Source organism: Globicephala melas, chromosome 15 (assembly GCF_963455315.2).
Source record: "Globicephala melas chromosome 15, mGloMel1.2, whole genome shotgun sequence".
NCBI lineage: Eukaryota > Metazoa > Chordata > Mammalia > Artiodactyla > Delphinidae > Globicephala > Globicephala melas.
Window position 1 is genome coordinate 39261651 of NC_083328.1, and position 27619 is coordinate 39289269.

Genomic DNA, 27619 nt, shown 5'->3' on the forward strand with positions numbered 1-27619 from the left:
ATATTTGCAAGTCATATATCCGATAAGTAATTAATGTCCAGAATATATAAAGATCTCAGAGAGCAACAACAAAAACCAAACACCCCAATTCAAGAACTGTCAAAGGACTTGAATAGACGTTTTTGCCAAGAAGATAAACAGATAGCAAATAAGCACATAAAAAGATGGTTACTGTCACTAATCATTAGGGAAATGCAAATAAAGACCACAATGAGAGATCACTTTATACATTTCACATGATGGCTATTACCAAAAACTCAGGGAGCAGCAAGTGTCGTCAAGGATGTAGGGATACTAGAATCCTTTTACATTGTTAGTGGGGATATAAAATGGTGTGGCTTCTGTGGAAAACAGTAGTGTTTCCTGAAGAAACTGAACATAGAATTACCATTTGATTCAGCAATTCAACTTCTGGGTATATACCCAAAAGAACTGAAAGCAATTTGTATGGTAGTATTATTCACAATAGCTAAAAGGTGGATACAAACCCAATGTCCGTCAGTGGAGGAATGGTATATACATACAGTAGAGTATTTTTTAGCCTTAAAAAGGAGGAAATTCTAAGTACATGCTTCAACATGGCTGAAACTTTTAATTTTAATTTTTTTTTATTTTTTATTGTAGTATAGTTCACAATGTTTTGTTTGTGGTGTACAGCACAGTGATTCAGTTATACATATACATGTATCTATTCTTTTTCAAATCCTTTTCCCATTTAGGTTGTTACAGAATACTGAGCAGAGGTCCCTGTGCTATACAGTAGGTCCTTGTTGGTTATCTATTTTAAATATAGTAGTATGTATATGTCAATCTCAAACTCCCAATTTATCCCTCCTCCCCACCTTTCCCTTTTGGTAACCATCTTTGTTTTCTAAGTCTGTGAGTCTGTTTCTGTTATGTAAATAAGTTCATTTGTGTCATTTTTTTTTTTTTAGATTCTGCATATAAGCAAAATCATATGATATTTGTCTTTCTCTGTCTGACTTAACGTCACTCCAGGTCCATCCACATTGCTGCAGATGGCATTATTTCATTCTTTTTTATGGCTGAGTAATATTCCATTGCATATATGTACCACATCATCTTTATCCATTCATCTGTCGATGGACATTTAGGTTGCTTCCATGTCTTGGCTGTTGTAAACAGTGCTGCAGTGGACATTGGTGTACATGTATCCTTTCAAACCATGGTTTTCTCTGGATATGTGCCCAGGAGTGGGATTGCTGGATCATACAGTAGCTCTATTTTTAGTTTTTTAAGAAACCTCCATACTGTTTGCCACAGTGGCTGCACCAATTTGCATCCCCACCAACAGTGTGGGAAGGCTCCCTTTTCTCCACACCGTCTCCAGCATTTATTGTTTGTAGACTTTTTGATGGTGACTAGTGTGAGGTGATATCTCATTGTAGTTTTGATTTGCATTTCTCTAATAACTAATGATGTGGAGCATCTTTTCATGTGCCTCCTGGCCGTCTGTATGTCTTCTTTGGAGTACATGGCTGACACTTGAAGACATTATGCTAAATGAAATAAGCCAGCACAAAAGGACAAATACTGTATGATTCCACTTATTTGTGATACACAGACTAGCCAAATATTGAATACATGGAGACAAAGTAAAATGATGGTTGTTTACCAGGGTTTGTGAGAAAGAGGGAGTCAGGGTTTAATGGTTACAGAGTTTCAGCATGGGATGATGAACAAATTCTGGAGATGGAAAGCGGTGGTGGTTGCACAACAGTGTCAACATACTTAATGTACTGAAATATGCACTTTAAAATGGTAAAAGTAGTAAAATGTTTCTGTATATTTTACAATAAAAATTTAAAACCTACAGGCTGCTACTACACGCGACCTATTCTGTATTCTACCACTAGGTGCCTTTTATTCCTCCCAAGTGGTCCTGCTTCCCATGATTCAGGCTCTCTCTTTCTTGGCCCACAGTGTCCTCTGCTTTGCTCCCCACACGCCTCATCAGGAATACCTGGCACCTTCCTCTTCCCTTGATTCCTGCCCTTCCCTCAAGACCAAGTTCCTGGGCCTCTCATGAAACCTTTCCTGATGTCTATATTCCAGTGTACTTTCCATTTTGAAATAGTGTTGAGGTAAAGATAGTAAAATGGGGCAGGCGGATGAGAATGGCACATAGAGATGAATTTGTAGACCAAGTAGCCAAGAACGTCCACGCTGAGCATCCACAGTGTGGGACGGGAAGTTTAATGGACTGTTACCCACATTTCGTAAGTGAGAAAACAGAGGTGCTAGTTGACGGGGGGGGTGGGCCCCAAACCAAGGCAGTAGGATTCAAGTTCATGCTCTTTACCACTCGCTGCTTGTGCCTCTCAGGCCAGGGAAGGCCGAAGGGGCCCGATGGGATTGAAGGGAAGGACTGAGTTGTATTTGGTCTTTGCCATAATTGAATGGTACTAACTTCATTCTGATGCTTCAACATTTAAAACCATTGTTCAGGGCTTCCCTGGTGGCGCAGTGGTTAAGAGTCCGCCTGCCAATGCAGGGGACATGGGTCCGAGCCCTGGTCCGGGAAGATCCCACGTGCCGTGGAGCAACTCAGCCCATGCGCCGCAACTACTGAGCCTGTGCTCTAGAGCTCGCGAGCCACAACTTCTGAAGCCCGTGTGCCTAGAGCCCGTGCTCCGCCATAGGAGAAGCCACCCAATGAGAAGCCCATGCACCACAAAAAGTAGCCCCCACTCGCCGCAACTAGAGAAAGCCCACGTGCAGCAACGAAGACCCAACGCAGCCAAAAATAAATAAACAAGTAACAGAACCAAAGCTTAAAAAAAAAAACATTGTTCAGACTATTCTTTTAAATTCTTAAAGTCTGTTGCTTTACTGTTGTTTAATTTTTATGTTATTTGCTCTTCCCTCAGCCTAGATTTGCTCTTGTTATTTGCTCTTCCCTCAGCCTAATGTTCCCCAAAGTTAAAGACTCCATTTTTTGGTAGGTATTCTCCGAAACAGCCTATTCAGTATCTCGAATGTGTAGGTTAAGTGCCACTGCCCCGATAGTGACAGGGGTTAAAAGTCTTGGAACACAGAGCACCAGGGTCAAAGACAAAATCTAGATATCTCACCTACCTCTCCCCGGGCAGGCTTCTGCCTGCCCCTGACCCTGAGTCCTGGGCAAGGCTGGCTCCTGGGTGAGCAGGGCTGTATTCTGTGTTACAGGCACACATGGCATTCAGAGATGTGGCTGTGGATTTCACCCAGGAGGAGTGGATGCTGCTGAGCCCTGCTCAGAGGTCCCTGTACCGGGAGGTGATGCTGGAGAACTACAGCAACCTGGTCTCGCTGGGTAAGCCTGGCATCTCTCAGGACCCGTATCCCAGCAGCTGGGTACTTTAGGCTGTGCTTGAAGCAGCTGTCTTGCTTTCTGACTTTGCCTTTGGGTTGGACTCAAAAGCAGAGACACTCTGTTCCCTCTTTCCCCAGAGAAGGTCTGATTTTGTAGAATTGAAATGTGTAGAGGTGCGTGTGTGTCTGTGTGTTGTGTATGTGATAATCTGCATTTCTAGGCCTTTTCTCCCAGTCTCTTGGGTAAGCATGACATGTCTTCCTAGTTATTATCTTCTTTTAAATGAGGGAGTTGTTCTCTCCCCAGGATGGAGTAGGGTCAGTGAGCTGTCATCCTGGTTTCCCCTCCCCTGCAGAGAGCTCCCCACTCTCAGATCTTTCCCACCACCTTTTGAAATTCCCCACCCAGTGTGGCTCTGAGTTCAGGAACTGGCTTTTGAGCCTATAACCTACAGCCATATTGTTTTCTTTTCCTATGAGCAGGGATTCCATTTTCTAAACCCAAACTCATCACCCAGCTGGAGCAAGGGAAGGAAACCTGGAGAGAAGAGAGAAAATGCCCACCTGCCACCGGCTCGGGTGAGTGGGGAACACTGGGCAGCCCAGGGGGTTGGGGGCAAGAAGGCGTCGCTCAGGTGCTGGGGAGGGAGGCTGTTGTGCTGGCCCTGGGGCCACCCTGTGTGCTGCCCACCATGTGACCTTCCAGCCCTTCATCTGCACTCGAGCTTTCCCTTTTTGCCCTCTCTGCCTCACTCAGTTCTCTCCCACATTCATAGGCTTCTTGCTCTTGTTACTATATTTTTAAAAGATCAAGCAAGAATGTGGAAGTAAAACTGAGTGAGCTAAAGAAAAAAGGCAAGCCCAGTGGGAGGAAGGAAGGCTATAAAAAGCCAACTGGGAAATTGAAATGGAATTCTAAAAAAATTGTAAGAATGGATTTCACCCAGGAGGGTGAAACTTTAAACGGTTATGTAAATACCTATATAATCCTCAATTTTGTCTCTTAGCCCCCAGAGCCTAAACTAGTTACTAGTTTGGCCATTTAAGAAAAAGTTTGCTGACCCCTGCTCAAAGGGATTACAATATACAGCCTTCACTTTTCCTTTTCTACTTATTCTGGATACCACTTTATGTAAAATTTAAGAACAGTGCAATTGCACACTTCAAATTAAACCTTTTTCCCCACTTGCTTTATTCTGTAGTTGTCATTTGTACTGCCCCTCTATACCTTCTAAACTCCCTAATACAATGTTAAAATATTTGTTTTAAGCACTTATACGTATTTTTTAATCAAATGAAAAAGTGTTTTTATACTCATCCAGATAATTTACCATTTTCTGTGCTCTTATTTTCCTGAAGATTTGAGTTTCTACCTGATAGCATTTTAGTTGTCTAGCATTTCTTGTACAGGTGGCAGTGTATTCATTTAAATTTTGTTTTTCTGAATGTGTATTTCATCTTCATTCTCGAAGGATATTCTCACTGGATATAGAATTCTAGTTTGGTTTATTTTTTAACTCCTTTAAAGATACTGTTCCCCTGTTCTGGCCTCTGCTGTTTCTGATGAGAAATCAGCTGTCATTTACACAATTATTACCTTGGTTTTTTTGTTACTTTTCTTTTTAAACCTCTGACTACTTTCAGAGTTTTCTGTATATGTTTGGTGTTCAGCTCTTTGACTGTGTCGTAACTGAGGAAACATGCTTTTCTTTGTATTTTCCCTGCTTAGGGCTTGCTGAGATTTCTGAATCTATAAATTTATGGCTAGAGCCAAATTTGGGGAATTTTGGGGCATTATTCTATCATGGTTTTTTTTTTGTTTTTGTGGTACACGGGCCTTTCACTGTTGTGGCCTCTCCCGTTGCGGAGCACAGGCTCTGGACGCGCAGGCCCAGTGGCCATGGCTCATGGGCCCAGCCGCTCTGCGGCATGTGGGATCTTCCCAGACCGGGGCACAAACCCGTGTCCCCTGCATCGGCAGGCAGACTCTCAACCACTGCGCCACCAGGGAAGCCCTATCATGGTTTTTTTCTGTTCCCCTCTCTCCCCCTTTTGGGGACTACAGTTACATGTGTATTAGTCCTTTTTACATTGTCCCACAGGTTGTCGAGCCTGTCTTTTTTTTTTTTCCCCCCCTCTCTGTTCTTCAGATTGATTTCTGTTGATCTGTCATCTCCAATATGCTACTAAGTTCTGGCCAGTGAATTTTTCATTTTTAGATATGGTATTTTTCCTAACCGTTCATTAATGAAGAGCAAATTTTCCTTTACCTTCTTTAGCAGAATAACTTAGATACTTAGCGGATACATTTTTCTTTCTTTCTTTCTTTCTTTATTAACATCTTTATTGGAGTATAATTGCTTTACAATGCTGTGTTAGTTTCTGCTTTATAACAAAGTGAATCAGTTATACATATACATATGTTCCCATATCTCTTCCCTCTTGCATCTTCCTCCCTCCCACCCTCCCTTTCCCACTCCTCTAGGTGGTCACAAAGCACTGAGCTGATCTCCCTGTGCTATGTGGCTGCTTCCCACTAGCTATCTATTTTACGTTTGGTAGTGTATATATGTCCATGCCACTCTCTCACTTTGTCACAGCTTACCCTTCCCCCTCCCCATATCCTCAAGTCCATTCTCTAGTAGGTCTGTGTCTTTATTCCCATCTTGCCCCTAGGTTCTTCATGAACTTTTTTTTTTTCTTAGATTCCATATATATGTGTTAGCATACAGTATCTGCTTTTCTCTTTCTGACTGACTTCACTCTGTATGACAGACTCTAGGTCCATCCACCTCACTACAAATAATTCAGTTTCGTTTCTTTTTATGGCTGAGTAATATTCCATTGTATATATGTGCCACATCTTCTTTATCCATTCATCTGTTGATGGACACTTAGGTTGCTTCCATGTCCTGGCTATTGTAAATAGAGCTGCAATAAACATTTTGGTACATGACTCTCTTTTTTTTTTTTTTTTTTTTGCAATACGTGGGCCTCTCACTGTTGTGGCCTCTCCCGTTGTGGAGCACAGGCTCCGGACGCACAGGCCCAGTGGCCATGGCTCACGGGCCCAGCCGCTCCGCAGCATGTGGGATCTTCCCGGACCACGGCACGAACCCGTGTCCCCTGCATCGGCAGGCGGACTCCCAACCACTGCGCCACCAGGGAAGCCCCTATTTTTAGTTTTTTAAGGAACCTCCATACTGTTCTCCATAGTGGCTGTATCAATTTACATTCCCACCAACAGTGCAAGAGGGTTCCCTTTCCTCCACACCCTCTCCAGCATTTATTGTTTCTAGATTTTTTGACGATGGCCATTCTGAGCAGTGTGAGATGATATCTCATTGTAGTTTTGATTTGCATTTCTCTAATGATTAATGATGTTGAGCATTCTTTCATGTGTTTGTTGGCAATCTGTATATCTTCTTTGGAGAAATGTCTATTTAGGTCTTCTGCCCATTTTTGGATTGGGATGTTTGTTTTTTTGATATTGAGCTGCATGAGCTGCTTGTAAATTTTGGAGATTGATCCTTTGTCAGTTTCTTCATTTGCAAATATTTTCTCCCATTCTGAGGGTTGTCTTTTGGTCTTGTTTATGGTTTCCTTTGCTGTGCAAAAGCTTTGAAGTTTCATGAGGTCCCATTTGTTTATTTTTGTTTTTATTTCCATTTCTCTAGGAGGTGGGTCAAAAAGGATCTTGCTGTGATTTATGTCAGAGTGTTCTGCCTATGTTTTCCTCTAAGAGCTTGATAGTGTCTGGCCTTACATTTAGGTCTTTAATCCATTTTGAGTTTACTTTTGTCTATGGTGTTAGGGAGTGTTCTAATTTCATACTTTTACATGTACCTGTCCAGTTTCCCAGCATCACTTATTGAAGAGGCTGTCTTTTCTCCACTGTATATTCTTGCCTCCTTTATCAAAGATAAGGTGACCATATGTGCGTGGGTTTATCTCTGGGCTTTCTATCCTGTTCCACTGATCTATATTTCTGTTTTTGTGCCAGTACCATACTGTCTTGATTACTGTAGCTTTGTAGTATAGTCTGAAGCCAGGAAGGCTGATTCCTCCAGCTCCATTTTTCATTGTCAAGATTGCTTTGGTTATTTGGGGTCTTTTGTGTTTCCATACAAATTGTGAAATTTTTTGTTCTAGTTCTGTGAAAAATGCCCTTGGTAGTTTGATAGGGATTGCATTGAATCTGTAGATTGCTTTGGGTAGTATAGTCATTTTCACAATATTGATTCTTCCAATCCAAGAACATGGTATTATCTCTCCATCTGTTTGTATCATCTTTAATTTCTTTTATCAGTGTCTTATAATTTTCTGCATACAGGTCTTTTGTCTCCTTAGGTAGGTTTATTCCTAGATATTTTATTCTTTTTGTTGCAATGGTAAATGGGAGTGTTTTCTATTTTTTTTTTTTTTTTTGGCAGTACGTGGGCCTCTCACTGTTGTGGCCTCTCCCGTTGCGGAGCACAGGCTCTGGACGCTCAGGCTCAGCAGCCATGGCTCACAGGCCTACCCGCTCCGCGGCATATGGGATCTTCTTGGACCGGGTCACGAACCCGTGTCCCCTGCATCGGCAGGTGGACTCTCAACCACTGCGCCACGAGGGAAGCCCTTGAGCAGCTTTTCATGTGCTTCTTGGCCATCTGTATGTCTTCTTTGGAGAAATGTCTATTTAGGTCTCCTGCCCACTTTTGGATTGGGTTGTTTGTTTAATATTGAGCTGCATGAGCTGTTTATATATTTTGGAGATTAATCCTTTGTCCGTTGATTCGTTTACAAATATTTTCTCCCATTCTGAGGGTTGTCTTTTTGTCTTGTGTATGGTTTCCTTTGCTGTGCAAAAGCTTTGAAGTTTCATTAGGTCCCATTTGTTTATTTTTGTTTTTATTTCCATTACTCTAGGAGGTGGATCAAAAAAGATCTTGCTGTGATTTATGTCAAAGAGTGTTCTTCCAATGTTTTCCTCTAGGAGTTTTATAGTGTCCGGTCTTACATTCACGTCTAGAATCCACTTTGAGTTTATTTTTGTGTATGGTGTTACAGAGTGTTCTAATTTCATTCTTTTACATGTAGCTGTCCAGTTTTCCAGCACCACTTATTGAAGAGACTGTCTTTTCTCCATTGTATATCTTTGCCTCCTTTGTCATAGATTAGTTGACCATAGGTGTGTGGGTTTAATCTCTGGGCTTTCTATCTTGTTCCATTGATCTATGTTTCTGTTTTTGTGCCAGTACCATATTGTCTTCGTTACTGTAGCTTTGTAGTATAGTCTGAAGTCAGGGAGTCTGATTCCTCCAGTCCATTTTTTTCCTTCAAGACTGCTTTGGCTATTCGGGGTCTTTTGTATCTCCATACAAATTTTAAGATGATTTGTTCTAGTTCCGTAAAAACTGCCATTGGTAATTTGATAGGGATTGCATTGAATCTGTAGATTGCTTTGGGTAGTATAGTCATTTTCACAATATTGATTCTTCCAATCCAAGAACATGGTATATCTCTCTATCTGTTGGTATCATCTTTAATTTCTTTCAACAGTGTCTTACAGTTTTCTGCATACATGTCTTTTGTCTCCCTAGGTAGGTTTATTCCTAGGTATTTTATTCCTTTTGTTGCAATGGTAAATGCGAGTGTTTCCACAATTTCTTTTTCAGATTTTTCATCATTAGTGTATAGGAATGCAAGATACTTCTGTTCATGAATTTTGTATCCTGCAACTTTACCAAATTCACTGATTAGCTCTAGTAGTTTTCTGGTAGCATTTTTAGGATTCTCTATGTATAGTATCATGTCATCTACAAACAATGACAGTTTTACTTCTTCTTTTCCAGTTTGTATTCCTTTTATTTCTTTTTCTTCTCTGATTGCCGTGGCTAGGACTTCCAAAACTATGTTGAATAATAGTGGTGAGAGTGGACATCCTTGTCTCGTTCCTGATCTTAGAGGAAATGCTTTCAGTTTTTCACCATTGAGAATGATGTTTGCTGTGGGTTTGTCATATATGGTCTTTATTATGTTGAGGTAGCTTCCCTCTATGCCCACTTTCTGGAGAGTTTTTATCATAAATGGGTGTTGAATTTTGTCAGAAGCTTTTTCTGCATCTATTGAGATGCTCATATGGTTTTTCTTCTTCAATTTGTTAATGTGGTGTATCACATTGATTGATTTGCGTATATTGAAGAATCCTTGCATCCCTGGGATAAATCCCACTTGATCATGGTATTTGATCCTTTTAATGTGCTGTTGGATTCTGTTTGTTAGTATTTTGTTGAGGATTTTTGCATCTATATTCATCAGTGATATTGGTCTGTAATTTTTTTTTTTTTTTTTTTTTTTTGGTAGTATCTTTGTCTGGTTTCGGTATCAGGGTGCTGGTGGCCTCATAGAATGAGTTTGGGAGTGTTCCTTCCTCTGCAATTTTTGGGAAGAGTTTGAGAAGGATGGGTGTTAGCTCTTCTCTGAGTGTTTGATAGAATTCACCTGTGAAGCCATTGGTCCTGGACGTTTGTTTGTTGGAAGATTTTTAATCACAGTTTCAATTTCATTACTTGTGATTGGTCTGTTCATATTTTCTATTTCTTCCTGTTTCAGTCTTGGAAGGTTATACCTTTCTAAGAATTTGTCCATTTCTTCCAGGTTGTCCATTTTATTGGCATAGAGTTGCTTGTAGTAGTTTCTTAGGATGCTTTATATTTCTGTGGTGTCTGTTGTAACTTCTCCTTTTTCATTTCTAATTTTATTGATTTGAGTCCTCTCCCTCTTCTTCTTGATGAGTCTGGCTAATGGTTTATCAATTTTGTTTATCTTCTCAAAGAACCAGCTTTTAGTTTTATTGATCTTTGCTGTTGTTTTCTTTGTGTCTATTTTACTTATTTCTGCTCTGGTCTTTATGATTTCTTTCCTTCTGCTTTGGGTTTAGTTCGTTCTTCTTTCTCTAGGTCCTTTAGGTGTAAGGTTAGATTGTTTACTTGAGATTTTTCTTGTTTCTTGAGGTAGGCTTGTATAGCTATAAACTTCCCCCTTACAACTGCTTTTGCTGCATCCCATAGGTTTTGGTCGTCATGTTTTCATTGTCATTTGTTTCTAGGTATTTTTTGATTTCTTCTTTGATTTCTTGAGTGATCTCGGTTATTTAGTAACGTATTGTTTAGCCTCCATGTGTGTTTTTTATGTTTTTTTCCCTGTAATTCATTTCTAATCTCATAGCGTTGTGGTCAGAAAAGATGCTTGATATGATTTCAGTTTTCTTAAATTTACTGAGGCTTGATTTGTGACCCAAGATGTGATCTATCCTTGAGAATGTTCCGTGTGCACTTGAGAAGAATGTGTAATCTGCTGTTTTGGGATGGAATGTCCTATAAATATCAATTAAATCTATCTGGTCTATTGTGTTAGTTAAAGCTTCTGTTTCCTTATTTGTTTTCATTTTGGATGATCTGTCCATTGGTGTAAGTGAGGTGTTAAAGTCCCCCACTATTATTGTGTTACTGTCGATTTCCTCTTTTATAGCTGTTAGCACTTGCTTTATGTATTGAGGTGCTCCTGTGTTGGGTGCATATATATTTATAATTGTTATATCTTCTTCTTGGATTGACCCCTTGATCATTTTGTAGTGTCCTTCCTTGTCTCTTGTAACATTCTTTATTTTAAAGTCTATTTTATCTGATATGAGTATTGCTACTCCAGCTTTCTTTTGATTTCCATTTGCATGGAATATCTTTTTCCATCCCCTCACTTTCAGTCTGTATGTGTCCCTAGGTCTGAAGTGGGTCTCTTGTAGACAGCATATATATGGGTCTTGTTTTTGTATCCATTCAGCAAGCCTGTGTCTTTTGGTTGGAGCATTTAATCCATTCACGTTTAAGGTAATTATCGATGTGTATGTTCCTTTACCATTTTCTTAATTGTTTTGGGTTTGTTTTTGTAGGTCCTTTTCTTCTCTTGTGTTTCCCACTTAGAGAAGTTCCTTTAGCATTTGTTGTGGAGCTGGTTTGGTGGTGCAGAATTCTCTTAGCTTTTGCTTGTCTGTAAAGCTTTTGATTTCTCCATCGAATCTGAATGAGATCCTTGCCAGATAGAGTAATCTTGGTTGTAGTTTCTTCCCTTTCATCACTTTATATCATGGCACTCCCTTCTGGCTTGTAGAGTTTCTGCTGAGAAATCAGCTGTTAACCTTATTGGAGTTCCCTTGTATGTTACTTTTCATTTTTCCTTTGCTGCTTTCAATAATTTTTGTCTTTAATTTTTGCCAATTTGATTACTATGTGTCTCAGCGTGTTTCTCCTTGGGTTTATCCTGTATGGGACTTGCTGTGCTTCCTGGACTTGGGTGGCTATTTCCTTCCCCATGTTAGGGAAGTTTTCGACTATAATCTCTTCAAATATTTTCTTGCGTCCTTTCTCTCTCTCTTCTCCTTCTGGGACCCCTATAATGTGAATGTTGTTGCGTTTAATATTGTCCTGGAGGTCTCTTAGGCTGTCTTCACTTCTTTTCATTCTTTTTTCTTTATTCTGTTCCGCAGCAGTGAATTCCACCATTCAAGCCTTCCAGGTCACTTATCCGTTCTTCTGCCTCAGTTATTCTGCTATGGATTCCTTCTAGTGTAGTTTTCATTTCAGTTATTGTATTGTTCATCTCTGTTTGTTTGTTCTTTAATTCTTCTAGGTCTTTGTTAAACATTTCTTGCATCTTCTCGATCTTTGCCTCCATTCTTTTTCTGAGGTCCTGGATCATCTTCACTCTCATTATTCTGAATTCTTTTTCTGGAAGGTTGCCTATCTCCACTTCATTTAGTTGTTCTTCTGGGGTTTTATATTGTTCCTTCATCTGGTACATAGCCCTCTGCCTTTTCATCTTGTCTCTCTTTCTGTGAATTTCCCCCCCCCCCCCCACAGGCTGCAGGATTGTAGTTCTTCTTGCTTCTGCTGTCTGCCCTCTGGTGGATGAGGCTATCTAAGAGGCTTGTGCAAGTTTCCTGATGGGAGGGACCGGTGGTGGGTAGAGCTGACTGTTGCTCTGGTGGGCAGAGCTTAGTAAAACTTTAATCCACTTGACTGTTGATGGGTGGGTCTGGGTTCCCTCCCTGTTGGTTGTTTGGCCTGAGGCAGCCCAACATTGGAGCCTACCTGGGCTCTTTGGTGGGGCTAATGGCAGACTCTGGGAGGGCTCACGCCAAGGAGTACTTCCCAGAACTTCTGCTGCCAGTTTCCTTGTCCCCACGATGAGCCACAGCCACCCCCCACCCCTGCAGGAGACCCTCTAACACTAGCAGGTAGGTCTGGTTCAGTCTCCGCTGGGGTCACTGCTCCTTCCCCTGGGTCCCAATGCACACACTACTTTGTGCCCTCCAAGAGTGGAGTCTCTGTATCCCCCAGTCCTGTTGAAGTCCTGCAATCAATTCCTGCTAGGCTTCAAAGTCTGATTCTCTATAGGAATTCCTCCTCCCGTTGCCGGGCTCCCAGGTTGGGAAGCCTGACGTGGGGCTCAGAACCTTCACTCCAGTGGGTGGACTTCTGTGGTATAATTATTCTCCAGTCTGTGAGTCACCCACCCACCAGTTATGGGATTTGATTTTACTGTGATTGTGCCCCTCCTACCGTCTCATTGTGGCTTCTCCTTTGTCTTTGGATGTGGGGTATCTTTTTTGGTGAGTTCCAGTGTCTTCCTGTCAATGATTGTCCAGCAGCTCGTTGTGATTCTGGTGTTCTTGCAAGAGGGAGTGAGAGCATGTCCTTCTACTCCGCCATCTTGGTTCCTCCCCCTGGGGAAATTTTTATTTAGATTAATTATGGAAGTTAACAGGGCTTGAATTGGTCAGGGGTACCATTCACTGGGGGGCCTAGACTATGTTTGTGTTGTTTATTGCTGAACGCCTACTGCCTTGTAGAAATTCTGGTACAAAGTAATCCTCTAATGAATATTTGTTAGTGAGGTGGGACACTCCAGTTCAGGTGTTTTTGCTCGTTATCTCTTTAACCACGACTATGCTGCCTCCTCCACCAGGGGTCCTCCAGTCTGAATGACTGCTCTCCTTCCACCCCATTCTCCTAGGGAAACAGGGGAGACAAAGACCCTTCCACGAGGGTCCTGTGGTTAGATCTCTCTGTCATAGAATACCGTTTGGGCCCAGTTTCTATCACCGTGGTGGCTGGGCGTTAGGAGGTAAATGTAGCAGGTCCTGTGAAGGAAGTCTTGCCGGGTAGCCCATAAGTTCTAAGCATTTGGAAGAACAGGGAATCAAGTCTTAACATCAGATGAGGCAGAACTGCTCCGGCTGCCTCGGGTCTCAGTTCTGACTCACGCTTCTCTCTCTGCAGCAGAACCAAAGCCAGAACTCCACCTCGGTCCCTTCCGCCCTCCAGACTTCCCCAGTCAGCAGCTCCGCATGCAGCACATGCTGTGTAGTCACCCTCCCTGGATCTTCACGTGCTGGTGTGCAGAAGAGCCTGTCCGGCCAGGAGCTCCGTGCCCTGGGGATCAGCAGCAGCAGCAGCAGCAGCGAGCCTCTGATGGAAATCCCTGGAATGACAAAGCAGAAGGTCAGGAGAGAGAAAGCACCCAGCCTTTGTTTGGAAAGACAAAGAAAAGGACTTCAGGCATGTTCCCCAGGCCGCCACCCCAGCAGCAGCCGGTCAACTCTGGGGATGGCATCCAAGGCGTGGAGGGAGTGGCCAGCCCAGCTCAGACAGGGAATCCCGAGGAAACAGACAGACTGTTGAAGAGGATAGAAGTCTTAGGATTTGGAACAGTCAACTGTGGGGAGTGTGGCCTGGGCTTCAGCAAGATGACAAACCTGCTCAGTCACCAGAGGATACACTCAGGGGAGAAGCCGTATGTGTGCGGGGTGTGTGAGAAGGGCTTTAGCCTAAAGAAAAGCCTTGCCAGACACCAGAAGGCACACTCGGGGGAGAAGCCCATCGTGTGCAGGGAGTGTGGGCGAGGCTTTAACCGCAAGTCGACACTCATCATACACGAGAGGACACACTCAGGTGAGAAGCCTTACATGTGCAGCGAGTGCGGGCGAGGCTTCAGCCAGAAGTCAAACCTCATCATACACCAGCGGACACACTCTGGGGAGAAGCCCTACGTGTGCCAGGAATGTGGGAAAGGCTTCAGCCAGAAGTCAGCCGTCGTCAGACACCAGAGGACGCACTTGGAGGAGAAGACCATCGTGTGCAGTGACTGTGGACTGGGCTTCAGCGACAGGTCGAACCTCATCTCACACCAGAGGACACACTCTGGGGAGAAGCCTTATGCCTGCAAGGAGTGTGGGCGGTGCTTCAGGCAGAGAACCACCCTTGTCAACCACCAGAGGACACACTCCAAGGAGAAGCCTTATGTGTGTGGCGTGTGTGGGCACAGCTTCAGCCAGAATTCAACCCTCATCTCACACAGGCGGACACACACTGGGGAGAAGCCTTACGTGTGTGGGGTGTGTGGGCGAGGCTTTAGTCTCAAGTCACACCTCAACAGACACCAGAACATACACTCAGGGGATAAGCCCATTGTGTGTAAGGACTGTGGGCGAGGCTTCAGCCAGCAGTCAAATCTCATCAGACACCAGAGGACACACTCAGGGGAAAAGCCCATGGTGTGTGAGGAGTGCGGGCGAGGCTTCAGCCAGAAGTCAAACCTTGTTGCACACCAGAGGACACACTCAGGGGAAAAGCCGTACGTGTGCAGGGAGTGTGGGCGAGGCTTCAGTCACCAGGCAGGTCTCATCCGGCACAGGCGGAAACACTCGAGGGAAAAGCCTTACACGTGCCGGCAGTGTGGACTCGGCTTCAGCAATAAGTCAGCTTTAATCACGCACAAATGGGTACACTCGGAAGAGAAGCCCTGTCTATTCAGAGAGTGTGGCCAAGGCTTTCCCCAAAAGTCACACCTCATGTTACATCAGATGACACACCAGGGCAGGAAGCCTTATGTGTGCAAGACGTGTGGACAGGGCTTTAGCCAGAAGTCTCACCTCAGCAGACACAGGAGGATGAAGTCCGCCCACCACAAACTGCGACTTCAGTCTGACCCCGAGGCCTACTCAGAGCAATCTTCTGACCCCTTGCACTCTCTCTGAGAGTGAAGACGGTGGTGAGGACTGGATAATCAAACATCGTACACTTTCATAAAACGCATTCCGTAAGTGGTCAAAGGACATTTGCCTTCGTTTACTTCCTCCATGCTAAGTCTTCATGTTTTGTGGTCTTTTGTTCTAATAAACTGCTTCTTTACAAACCTTGGCTGTGTATTTCATTCTCTCCTCTATAAAGATAGGGAATAAGGAGTGTTAACGGAAATCTTGAGCTATTGAGTCCACTATTCCATAAAAATTCAATTCCTTCTAAGACATAAGAACTGAGTCACTCCGTATTTATTGGAAAAGTCCTGTATAGGGAGAGAATCTGGGGACTGTATTCAGGGGATTTAGGTGAGGGGAGGGAATCTTCCAGGAAATATGGCTTCCCCTAGCCATTCCTCTCATCTGCAGCCCCCTTTCTTGCCCCTCTCCTCCTGGCTCTGAAACATCTACATTGTTGCCTTTGCTGAATCATCCCCTAACTACCTTTATTGCTTTTTTTCAGGCTTTAGTCCCTAGTCCTCATGTTTTGGGGCCCCCTTGACAACATATCGTCCCCAGCACTCCAGTCTCAGAGCCTGGTCCTCTGGCTATGACAACCTTGGGTCTCCAGTCACACCCATTCAGATCACCAAGAACATGGTGCTCCGATAATGAGACAGCCTGTAAGCAGGTGCCCTCCTAAGCCCTCCGGTAACAGGAATAAGACTTGAAGCCACATTCCCAAATCAGCCCTGTAACATCAGGGTTAGAACTTTCAGTTGTGCTCCTTGGCACTCCACCCCATGCCCAGCCCTCGTGCCAACTATCCAGTAACTGGCCTAAGGTCCCTTAGCCACACACCCTCCAGAGAGTTAAAACTTAGTTCTCCAACCACAAGGCTGTTTATCATAGTGAAAAGATATTTAATCATATTTGAAGATTCTCAACCATACTTCCTTCATTGTGTTCCCATCCACAGTGGTTTTGCTTTAAACAAGTGGCCTTTAAGGTAAGGATCATCTCAAGGTTGCAACTATGAAAACCTTTAAGACTTCAGAAGATTTCAGTATGCAGCTCCTAGACCCTACCAACTCCACAAAATGGTTTCTATGAGTTTTAAGGGTATCATCCCACGGCACCCTACACTCAACCCAAACCAGAGAGGGGCCTGACTTGAAAAGGTTTGTAGGTTTGGTTTCATCTAATGGAGTGAAATTCAGTTAAGAGGCATAGGAAACCCAAGACATTTGAAATAGAAACACCAGCTTAGTCTGAAAAGGGCAGAGAAAAATGCCTACGTTTATATGGGCAGGGAGGCAGGCTGAGAAATATACTGATCTGTAAACAGGCCATTTCTTAGGGAAAAGGAAGAATAACAGTGCAGACACAAAAGCCATGAGAGTCACTCCCAGGGGGCAGTACCAGGCACTTGTCAAGGAACTGATGGCATGTGCCTGGCTCAACTTCACAGCCCACACCAGGACACGTGGTCAGACTGTCAAAAGAGAGAATCTTGAAAGCATGGAAAGAGACATGCGACATACAAGAGATCCTCAGTAAGATCGACAGCCGGTTTTCGTTAGATACCATGGATGCCAGAAGGCAGCAGGATGGTATATTTAATGTGCTTGAAAGAAAAAAAGGTCAACCAAGAATTCTATGTCTGGCAAAAGTAGAGAAGTTAAGACATTCTCAGAAGGTTTGAGGGAGTTCATAACTAATAGACATGACCTACAAGAAATGCTCAAGGCTGGAACGAAAGGACACTGGAATAGTAACTTGAAGCCATACAAAATGATAATAATAATGCCAGTAAAGGTAGCTGCATAGTTATGTATGAAGTCAGTATTATCATATTTTTGGCATGTAACTTTCTCATACGTGATTTAAAAGACAAATGAATAAACAATCATAAACCTGTTAATGAGCATGTAATGTATAAAGATATAAGTTGTGACAATACAACATAAGATGGGATGGAATTGTATAGAATAATTTTTATATGCTATTGAAAGTAAGTTGGCATTAATTCAAACTAGATGGTTAGAAAATTAAGATGATAATTTTAATCTCCAGGGTAATTTTGAAGAAAATAACTAGAAAAAATATACAGAAGTATATCCTGTACATATGTAAATAAGTACATACAGAAATACACAGAATTTATATTTTGAGAAAAAAATCAAAATTATACACTTGAAAAAATTAAACACAAAAGAAGGCAGTATTGGATGAATTGGGGAACAAAACTTATATAAGCTATACAGAAAATACCACAGTTGCAAAAGTACGTCCTTATCAGTAATTACTTTGAATATAGATGGGTTAAGCTCTCCAATGAAGAGGGACACCAGCAGAATGGATTAAAAAACACATGATCCAACTATATGCTATCTCAGAGATTCTCACTTTAGATCCAAAAGCACAAACAGGTTGAAAGTGAATGAATGGAAAAAAGGATATTCCATGCAAATAATAACCAAAACAGAGGTGAGGCAGCTATACTAATATCACAATACTGGACTTCAAGTCAAAAATTGTTTCAAGAGGGCTTCCCTGGTGGCGCAGTGGTTGAGAGTCCGCCTGCTGATGCAGGGGACGCGGGTTTGTGCCCCGGTCTGGGAAGATCCCACATGCTGCAGAGCGGCTGGGCCCGTGAGCCATGGCCGCTGAGCCTGCGCGTCCGGAGCCTGTGCTCCGCAATGGGAGAGGCCACAACAGTGAGAGGCCCGCGTAACGCAAAAAAAAAAAAGTTTCAAGAGACAATGACATTCTATGTTGATAAAAGGGTTAATCCATCAAGAAGATGTAACAATTACATACACACCTAGTAACAGTGCCCCGCAACGTATGAAGTAGACAATTATATACACACCTAGTAACAGTGCCCCGCAACATATGAAGTAGACAATTACATACACACCTAGTAACAGTGCCCCGCAACATATGAAGTAGACAATTATATACACACCTAGTAACAGTGCCCCGCAACATATGAAGTAGACAATTACATACACACCTAGTAACAGTGCCCCGCAACATATGAAGTAGACAATTACATACACACCTAGTAACAGTGCCCCGCAACATATGAAGTAGAAAATTAACAGAATTGAAGGGAGGAATAGTTCTACAATAATAATTGAAGATTTCAATGCCCCACCTTAAATAATGGATGGAGAAACTAGACAGAAGATCAATAAGGAAACAGAGGACTTGAGCATTACTGTAAACCAACTAGACCCAACAGACATGCACAGAACACTCCACCCAACAGTGGAATACACATGCTTCTCCAGTGCATGTGGAATATTCTCCAAAATATGTAGGGCCATAGAAAAGTTCTCAATAAATACTAAAAGATTGAAATCATACCGGGTATCTTCTCTGTCTGACCACAATAAAATGAAACTAGAAATCAGTAACAAGGAAAACTGGAAATTCCACAGATGTGTGGAAACAACACACTTGCAAACAACCAGTGGGTCAAAGAAGGAATCGCAAGGGAAACTAGAAAATGCTTTGAATGGAGCAATGAAAGCCTGCTGCTAAGGTTTCCACCATGGGTGCAAGGAAGAAGTTTTCTGATGCCATTTGTCTGATTATGACAGCTAAAATCAAATGGGGAAACATGGGAATTTTAAAACACAGAGGGGGCAGATAATTTTTCAACTCAACGTTGTAAACAGCAGAGCCTGTTATACTCCAAAAAATGTAAAAAGTGAAAAAAAGGAATCTAAAATTTGAGTTTATATTAGCAATGCTGGAAAATTATTTCCCTTACACCCTTGCCTTCTGGTTGATTCCACTTTAAAAACTAAAAGATCAAAATTAATTTTTTGTCAAAATTAATTTAGATTAAAAGGAAACTAATGACTATTCAATTTTAAATTGCTTTGAGATGAATGAAATGAAAACACAACGAAACTTACGGGGTACAGCAAAAGTAGTGCTCAGGAAATTTATAGCTACAAAGGCCTACGTTTAAAAAGAAGGAAGATCTAGGGGCTTCCCTGGTGGTGCAGTGGTTAAGAATCTGTCTGCCAATGCAGGGGACATGGGTTTGAGCCCTGGTCAGGGAAGATCCCACATGCCGTGGAGCAACTAAGCCCTCACGCTGCAACTACTGAGCCTGCGAGCCACAACTACTGAGCCCGTGCACCACAACAAAGAGTAGCCCCCGCTCACCACAACTAGGGAAAGCCCGCACGCAGCAATGAAGACACAATGCAGCCAAAAATAAATAGATTTTAAAAAATTAAAAAATAAAAAGAAGATCTCAAATCATGAACCTAAGCTTTGAACTTAGGAAACTAGAAAAAGGGCAAACTCAAACTTGAAGCAAGGATAAAAGAACAAAGATAAGAGTGGAAATTAACATAGACAATAGAAATTAATAGACACAAATCAATGAAACAAAAAGTTTCTTTGAAAAGAGCAACAACACCGACAAACTTTTAGCGAAACTGACTAAGACAAAAAGAGAGGAGCCTCAAATGACTAAAATTAGAAATTAAAGTGGGCCGTTACTAATGACTTTACAGAACCGAAAAGGATTATAAGAGCATGCCGTGAATTATTGTGTCAACAAATTAGTTAACCTAGATGAACAGATAGCTTGAAACATACAAACCCTTAATCCTGTATAAATAGGAAATCTGAACAGACCAATACGAATAAGGTGATCGAGTCAGTAATCAAAAACCTTCCAACAAAGTAAAGCCCGGAATCAGATGGCTTTGCTGGCGACTTCTACCACTTAAAGATTTTACACCAATTCTTCTCAAAATCTTACAAAACCTCTTCCTAATTCATTCTGTGAGGCCAGTATTACCCTGATACAAAGCCTGACAGAGACAACATGAGAAAACTACAGACTAATATCCTTTATGGACCTTGATGGAAAAACCCGCAACAAAATGCTAGCAACCAAATCCAGCAGCATGTTACAAGGATTTTACACTATGACGGAGTGGCTTCCTGGTTCAGCACAGGAAAATCCATCAATACAATACACACGTTCATAGAATGATGGTTAAAACACACACAGAAACATGCACACATTCCATTTATATGAATACCCAGAATAAGCCAATCCAAAGAGACACAAGGCAAATTAGTGATTGCGAGCGGCTAAGGAGAAGGGGGAAATAGGGAGTATCTTCCCTATTAGTGATAAAGGGCTGCCATTTGGGGTAATAAAAATGTTCTGGAACTAGACAGTGATGATGGCTGCAGAACATTGTGAATGTGTCAAAAGCCATTGAATTGTATACTTTAAAAATGGTTAAAATGATAAATTTTATATTATCTGAATCTTATCTCAGTTAAAAATTTTAAAAACCTTACCTAGCCAAATCCTATAATAGGTAGAAGAATAAAAATCTAGGGACAAATCTGGTGCCACAAAAATATTTGAGGCCTAAAATTGCCGATGTAAAATAAAGCTTACAGGACTTCCCTGGTGGCCCAGTGGTTAGGACTCCGTGCTCCCCATGCAGGGGCCCGGGTTCGATCCCTGGTCAGGGAACTAGATCCCGCATGCTGCAACTAAGACCTGGTGCGGCCAAATAAATATTTTTTAAAAAATAAAATAAAGCTCACACACACTTGGTAAAATCCTAAACTGGCAGCAACAGCGTTTCAATTGTTTTCTTAAGTTTTTCCAAAACAAATTGAGAGAAACGGTTCTGAAAAACCGTTGCTCTGTTTATGGCGCACAGCTGATTGTTTGGGATTGTTAAATCCTCTAAGTACCTGTTTATCAATCTATAAAGTGTGAAAGCAAACATCTCAGAAGCGGGTGTACCATCCTGCTGGCCGGCCAGAATGAGTGCTTGGTTTTGTGATGTCAATTTGCAGGGAGCCTTTCTCGGGAGAAGCAAAATTTTGTGTTCTAATCCCTGTTCTCAGGCTCCATACAGTATTATAGAGAACAACGCAGTCCTTACAGAATATTGAGACAGTCCACAGCGAAAGGCTCATTTCTGTACCCCAGTCTCTCAGTGCTACTGGTGAGCCAAAGGGGATGCCTTCACAGAGGAGAGGGTTAGCCAAGAAAGTTTTCATTAAAGGTGTGGAACTTTAGGGAGAGATCAGGGAATGATGACAAGGACTTGGAAAGTCAGAGGAGAGAAAGAATAACCCAGGAAAAACTGGAAGTAGAATTTTTAGGCATGGAAATAACAGCTATAGTTTCCACAAAGAGACTGCTTTGCCTGGATTTTAGGGAACGTATTAGGGAAATTAGATAAATTGTTACCAATTGTCAAATTCTAGAGGCTTCAGAAGCCAGTTTGAGGAGTCTAGAATTGGAATTATAAAGGAAAGGGACAAAATAAAATAAACAAAATGCTGAGGCACTTAAACTGTGGGAGAAATTCAGTGAAAGGTGGAAAAAACCACCACCAACAGCCTGACAATAAATGGTACTCAAGTCTGGATATAGAGGTAGGAGAGAAAAGGTAAGATGCCTGGCCTTTTCCAAGTCAACCATTAAATATCTTTCAATGCTAGTATACTTTTCTACTTTTGCTATTTTAATTTATCTCAAATCCAGAGGATACCCTATGCTTCCAACTGCATCTGTAGCTTTTTTTTTTTTTTTTTTTAAAAACACATCTCCACTCTCCTTCATGTGTCTAACTGCAGAGATTCCCACCAGGGCTCAGACTTCTGAGAAAACAATGGTGTCTTCCATCCTGAAAAACGTGTGCTCTGCTGCCCCACTGCCCTGAGCTTTGATAGGAGAATGTGGGAACCAAGAGACGATTAGGTCCTGATTTGTAAAATTTTAGTGTTTAGTGTTGATGAGCCTTTTCAGATAGTTCCTTCACGTTAAATTAATACAACCCCAAATATGTGTTCTTTACTTGAAGGGAGACACTTGCTGACTGACCCAGAGTCTGAGGTCCTGATTGACGACGTTCTCTTATTCCTCATGATTTGAGTCTAGATAGTATAACAGTAAGTGGTGAAGCTGCCTGGGTTTGAGTCAATATAAATACCAAGGCTCCCCTGCCTTCCCCTCTGTACCCAAGAAGAGAATTTATAATCTGTATCTCTGCTTCCAGTTCTCTGAAACAGAACCTGTTTCAGCCATATTCCCTGAGAAAACGGCAACAAATTCGAAATCACTATCAGTTTTTAAAAAATCTAAACACAAATTTAATGGTAATTTCTCATGGCCTATTGGTTAATAAATCGCGTCTGAAAATTATGTTAAAGAATATGAATATTGGTAAGCTTATAACTGAAAATCCATACGTAGACAAGTATTGTGGTTGTCCTACTAGTCACTACTAATTAGGTTTTTTTTTTAGCGGTACGCGGGCCTCTCACTGTTGCGGCCTCTCCCGTTGCGGAGCACAGGCTCCGGACGCGCAGGCTCAGTGGCCATGGCTCACGGGCTCATGTGGGATCTTCCCAGACCGCGGCACGAACCCGTGTCCCCTGCATCGTCAGGCAGACTCTCAACCACTGCGCCCCCAGGGAAGCCCTAGGCCTTTTTTATTGCATTAATTTGAGTAATATTTTTATTTCTTTCATCTTTCTTCTTGGGTTTCTTTGGCTGAATTTTTTCCTAGGTTCTTGATTTGTACACATACCTTGTTAATTTCTAGTCTTTCTGTTTAAAGCTAAGAATTATTTTTTGAAGAACACTTTGAGGCTTAAATGCATATTGCTAAGTGAAAGAAGCCAGTATAATAGCCAAGATATGAAAGCAGCCCAAGAGGCCATCAACAGAAAAATAGATAAAGATGTGGTATATATACACAATGAAATATTACTCAGCAATAAAAAAGAACGAACTGCTGCCATTTGCAGCAACATGGTTGGACCTAGAGAATATTATGCCTACTGAAATAAGTCAGACAGACAAAGACAAATACTGCATATGTGGAATATAAAAAATACAAATGAATGTACATAGCAAAATAGAAACAGACTCAAAGATACAGAAAACAAACTAATGGTTACCAGACGGGAGAGGGAAGGTGAGGGGCAAGTTAGTGGTGAGGATTAAGAGAAACAAACTACTATGTATAAGATAGATAAACAACAAGGATATATTGTACACAGGGAATTATAGCCATTATCTTGTAATAACTTTTAATGGAGTATAACCTGTAAAAATACTGAATCACTATGCTATACACCTGAAACTAACATTGTAAATCAACTATACTTCAATAAAACAAAGAAGCCAGTTCCATCACATCAAAAAGACGAAAATATGTAGGAATAAACCTACCTAAGGAGGCAAAAGACTTGTACTCTGAAAACTATAAGATGCTGGTGAAAGAAATTGAAGACGACAAAAACAGATGGAAAGATATACAGTGTTCCTGGATTGAAGAATCAATATCATTAAAATGACCATACTACCCAAGGCAATCTATAGATTAAATGCAAGCCCTATCAAAATACCAATAGCAGGACTTCCCTAGTGGCTCAGTGGTTAATATTCCGTACTCCTAATGCAGGGGGCCTGGCTTCGATCCCTGCTCAAGGAACTAGATCCCACATGCATGCTGCAACTAAGAGTTCACATGCCACAACTAAGGAGCCCATGTGCTACAACTAAGACCCAGTGCAACCAAATAAATAAATAAAATTTATCTCTTAAAAAAATACCAATAGCATTTTTCACAGAAATAGAACAAATAGTTTTAAAATTTGTATGGAAACACAAAAGACCCCAAATAGCCAAAACCATCTTGAGAAAGAAGAACCGAGCTGGAGGAATCACGCTCCCTGACTTCAGACTATACTACAAAGCTACAGTCATCAGGACTTCCCTGGTGGTCCAGTGGTTAAGGTTCCACACCCCCAGTGCAGGGGGCCCAGGTTCAATCCCTAGTCAGGGAACTAGATCCTGCATGCTGCAACTAAGAACCTGCATGCCACAACTAAAAGAGTCCTCATGCCGCAATGAAGATCCCGCATGCAGCGATTAAGACCTGGCACAGAAAAATAAATAAATATTTTTTTAAAAAAGTAAAAAGAAACAAGAGAAATCAATTAGAAAAAAAAGCTACAGTCAGCAAAAGAGTATGGTACTGGCACAAAAAAAGGACACATAGATCAATGGAACAGGATAGAAAGCTCAGAAATAAACCCATACACTTATGGTCAATTAGTCTATGACAAATGAGGCAAAAATATACAATGGCGAAAAGACAGTCTCTTCAATAAGTGGTGCCAGGAAAACTGGATGGCTACATGTAAAAGGATGAAATTAGAACATTCTCTAAAACCATATACAAAAATAAACTCAAAATGGATTAAAGGCCTAAATGTAAGACCAGAAACCATAAAACTCCTAGAGGAAAACATAGGCAGAATGCTCTTTGACATAAATCGTAGCAATATTTTTTCCGATCTATCTCCTAAAGCAAAGGAAATAAAAGCAAAAACAAATGGAACCTAATTAAATTTAAAAGCTTCTGCATAGCAAAGGAAACCATTGACAAAAAGACAACCTACTGAATGAGAGAAAATATTTGCAAATGATATGATCAATAAGGGGTTAATATCCAAAATATATAAACAGCTCATACAACTCAATATCAAAAAATAAACCCACTTAAAAAGTGGGCAGAAGAACTGAATAGACATTTTTCCAAAGAGGAAATGTGATGGCTAACAGGCACATGGAAAGATGCTCAACATTGCTAATCATAGGGGAAATGTAAATCAAAACCACAATGAGATGTCACCTCACACCTGTCAGAATGGCTATCATCAAAAAGAACACAAATAACAAATATTGGCAAGGATGCGGAGAAAAGGGAACCTTCATACACTGTTGCTGGGAATGTAAATTGGTACAGCCGCTGTGGAAAACAGTATGGAGGTTCCTCAAAAATCTAGAAATAGAACTACCATATGACCCAGGAATTCCACTCCTAGGTACATATCTGCAAAAAGCAAAAACACTCATTCAAAAAGATACTTGCACCCCAACGTTCATAGCGGTATTATTTACAATTGGCAAGATATGGAAGTAACGTAAGTGTCAAACAACAGACAAATGGATAAAGAAGATATGGTGTATACACACACACACACAAAATGGAATACTAAGTCGTAAAAAATGAAATTTTGCCATTTGCAGCAACGTGGATGGACTTGGAGGGCATTATGCTAAGTAAAATAAGTCAGAGAAAGACAAATACTGTATGATCTCACTTATATGTGGACTCTAAAAAATACAACAAACTAGTAATATTTAAAAAAAGCAGGGACTTCCCTGGTGGTGCAGTGGTTAAGAATCCGCCTGCCAATGTAGGGGACATGGGTGTGATCCCTGGTCCGGGAAGATTCCACATGCCACGGAGCAACTAAGTCAGTGTGCCACAACTACTGAGCCCGCGTGCCACAACTACTGAAGCCCACGTGCCTAGAGCCCATGCTCTGCAACAAAGAGAAGCCACCACTATGAGAAGCCCATGCACTGCAATGAAGAGTAGCCCCTGCTTGCCGCAACTAGAGAAAGCCTGTGTGCAGCAACGAAGACCCAATGCAGCCAAAAATAAAATAAATAAAATTAATTAATTAAAAAAATTTTATAAAGCAGCAGCAGACTCAGATATAGAGAACAAACTAGCGGTTACCAGTGGGGAGAGGGAAGGGGGGAGGGGCTAGACAGGGGTAGGGGATTAAGAAGTACAAACTATTATGTATAAAATAAGCTACAGGGATATACTATACAATGCAGGGAATATAGCAAATGTTTTATTAGCGATAAATGGAGTATATATTTTAAAAATTGTGAATCACTATATTGTATCTGTAGAATATTGTACATTTACTTCAATTAAAATTTTTTTTAAAAGAAGCCAGTCTGAAAAGGCTATATAATGTAAGATTCCAACTGTATGACATTCTGGAAAAGGCAAAACTATGGAAACCATAAAAAGATCAGTGGTTGCCAGGCGTTCAGGAGGAAAAAGGGAAGGACTGAGGAGGTGGAGCACGTGGGATTTTCAGGGCACTGAAACTACCCTGTCTGGTTCTGGGATGGATATGTGACGTTATGCATTTGTCAAAACCCATAGAACGTAAAACACAAAGTGAACCCTAATGTAAACTACGGACTTCAGTTAGTAATGACTTATCAATAGTGGTTCCAATGTAACAAATGTGCCACATTAACAGACGTTAAACTAGGGGAAACTATCTACGAGAACAATTTTCTGCAAACCTAAAACTGCCACAATTTTCTGCAAACCTAAAACTGCTCTAAAAAAGAGTCTTAAATTTTTAAAGAGGTTTTTAGTAAAACCATGAGAAACACATAAAAATTCTTACATATCTGCAAAATCCAATGAGAAAATATCATTAAAGATAACATAATTTTGACATCAAGAAACACTTTACCTACCATTAACTTATGAAGAAATATCTAAGGTTTAAAAGAAGAACACTGTAAGATTTTACTGAGGATATTTTAAAAGGCACATATAATTGAAAAGACACAAACATGAATTCTGGAAAAGACAATATTTTAGAGGTGTATATTCCTCCTTTGATCTATAAATACAATAAAGTAAAAATAATTTAATAAAATTTTTAGTAGACCATTATAGATTTCAAGTTTCATCTAAAAGAGCAAATTTTGGAGAAAAGCAAAGAATTTTGATAAATGGTGGGAGACTTCCTCTAAGATAGTTCAAAAACATACTATATATATATAGAGCTGTAATAAGTAAGACAGATTCCTATACATGCCGGCGTTGGGTTTATAAGAAATACTGCATTTCAAAGCAGGAGCAAAAGGAAAGATTTTTTTTGAAGTATAATTGACATACAACGTTATATTAGTTTTGGGTGTAAAACATGATTTGATATTTGTATATATTGTGAAATGATCACCACAATAAGTCTAGTTAACATTTGTCACCATAGTTACAAAATTTTTTATTATGATGATAACTTTTAAGATTTACCCTCTTAGCAACTTTAAATCTACAATACAGTGTTACTAACTATAGTCACCATGCTGTACATCACATCCCAGGACTTATTTTATAACTGAAATTTTGTACCTTTTGACCACCTTCACCCATTTTGCCTACCACCCGGCCTCTGGCAACCACCAATTTGTTCTCTATATCTAAAATGTTTTTGGTGTTTTTTCTTTTAGATTCCACATGTATGTGAGATAATACCTGATTTTTCTTTTTCTGATATTTCACTTAGCATAATGCCCTCGAGGTCCATCCATGTTGTAACAAA

At 41.1% G+C, this 27619-nt stretch overlaps 1 protein-coding gene and 1 long non-coding RNA gene across 9 annotated transcripts in view; one reads left to right on the forward strand and one right to left on the reverse strand.

Annotated features, from left to right (window-relative positions):
* ZNF133 (zinc finger protein 133) overlaps positions 1-15551 on the forward strand; it is a 32057-nt gene extending 16506 nt beyond the window's left edge. For 7 of the 8 annotated variants that reach the window (XM_070043735.1, XM_070043736.1, XM_070043732.1 and 4 more), the window contains 3 exons: positions 3190-3316; positions 3799-3894; positions 13638-15551. In XM_070043735.1, the coding sequence (XP_069899836.1) occupies positions 3190-3316; positions 3799-3894; positions 13638-15394 (1980 nt within the window). In that variant the 3' untranslated portion in view covers positions 15395-15551. The remainder of the gene's footprint in view (positions 1-3189; positions 3317-3798; positions 3895-13637) is intronic. The other variant, XM_070043733.1, reaches the window with a different exon arrangement.
* LOC132593536 (uncharacterized) overlaps positions 7720-27619 on the reverse strand; it is a 29576-nt gene continuing 9676 nt past the window's right edge. Inside the window, exon 2 of the long non-coding RNA XR_009559160.1 lies at positions 7720-13839. This is a non-coding gene — a long non-coding RNA (uncharacterized lncRNA). The remainder of the gene's footprint in view (positions 13840-27619) is intronic.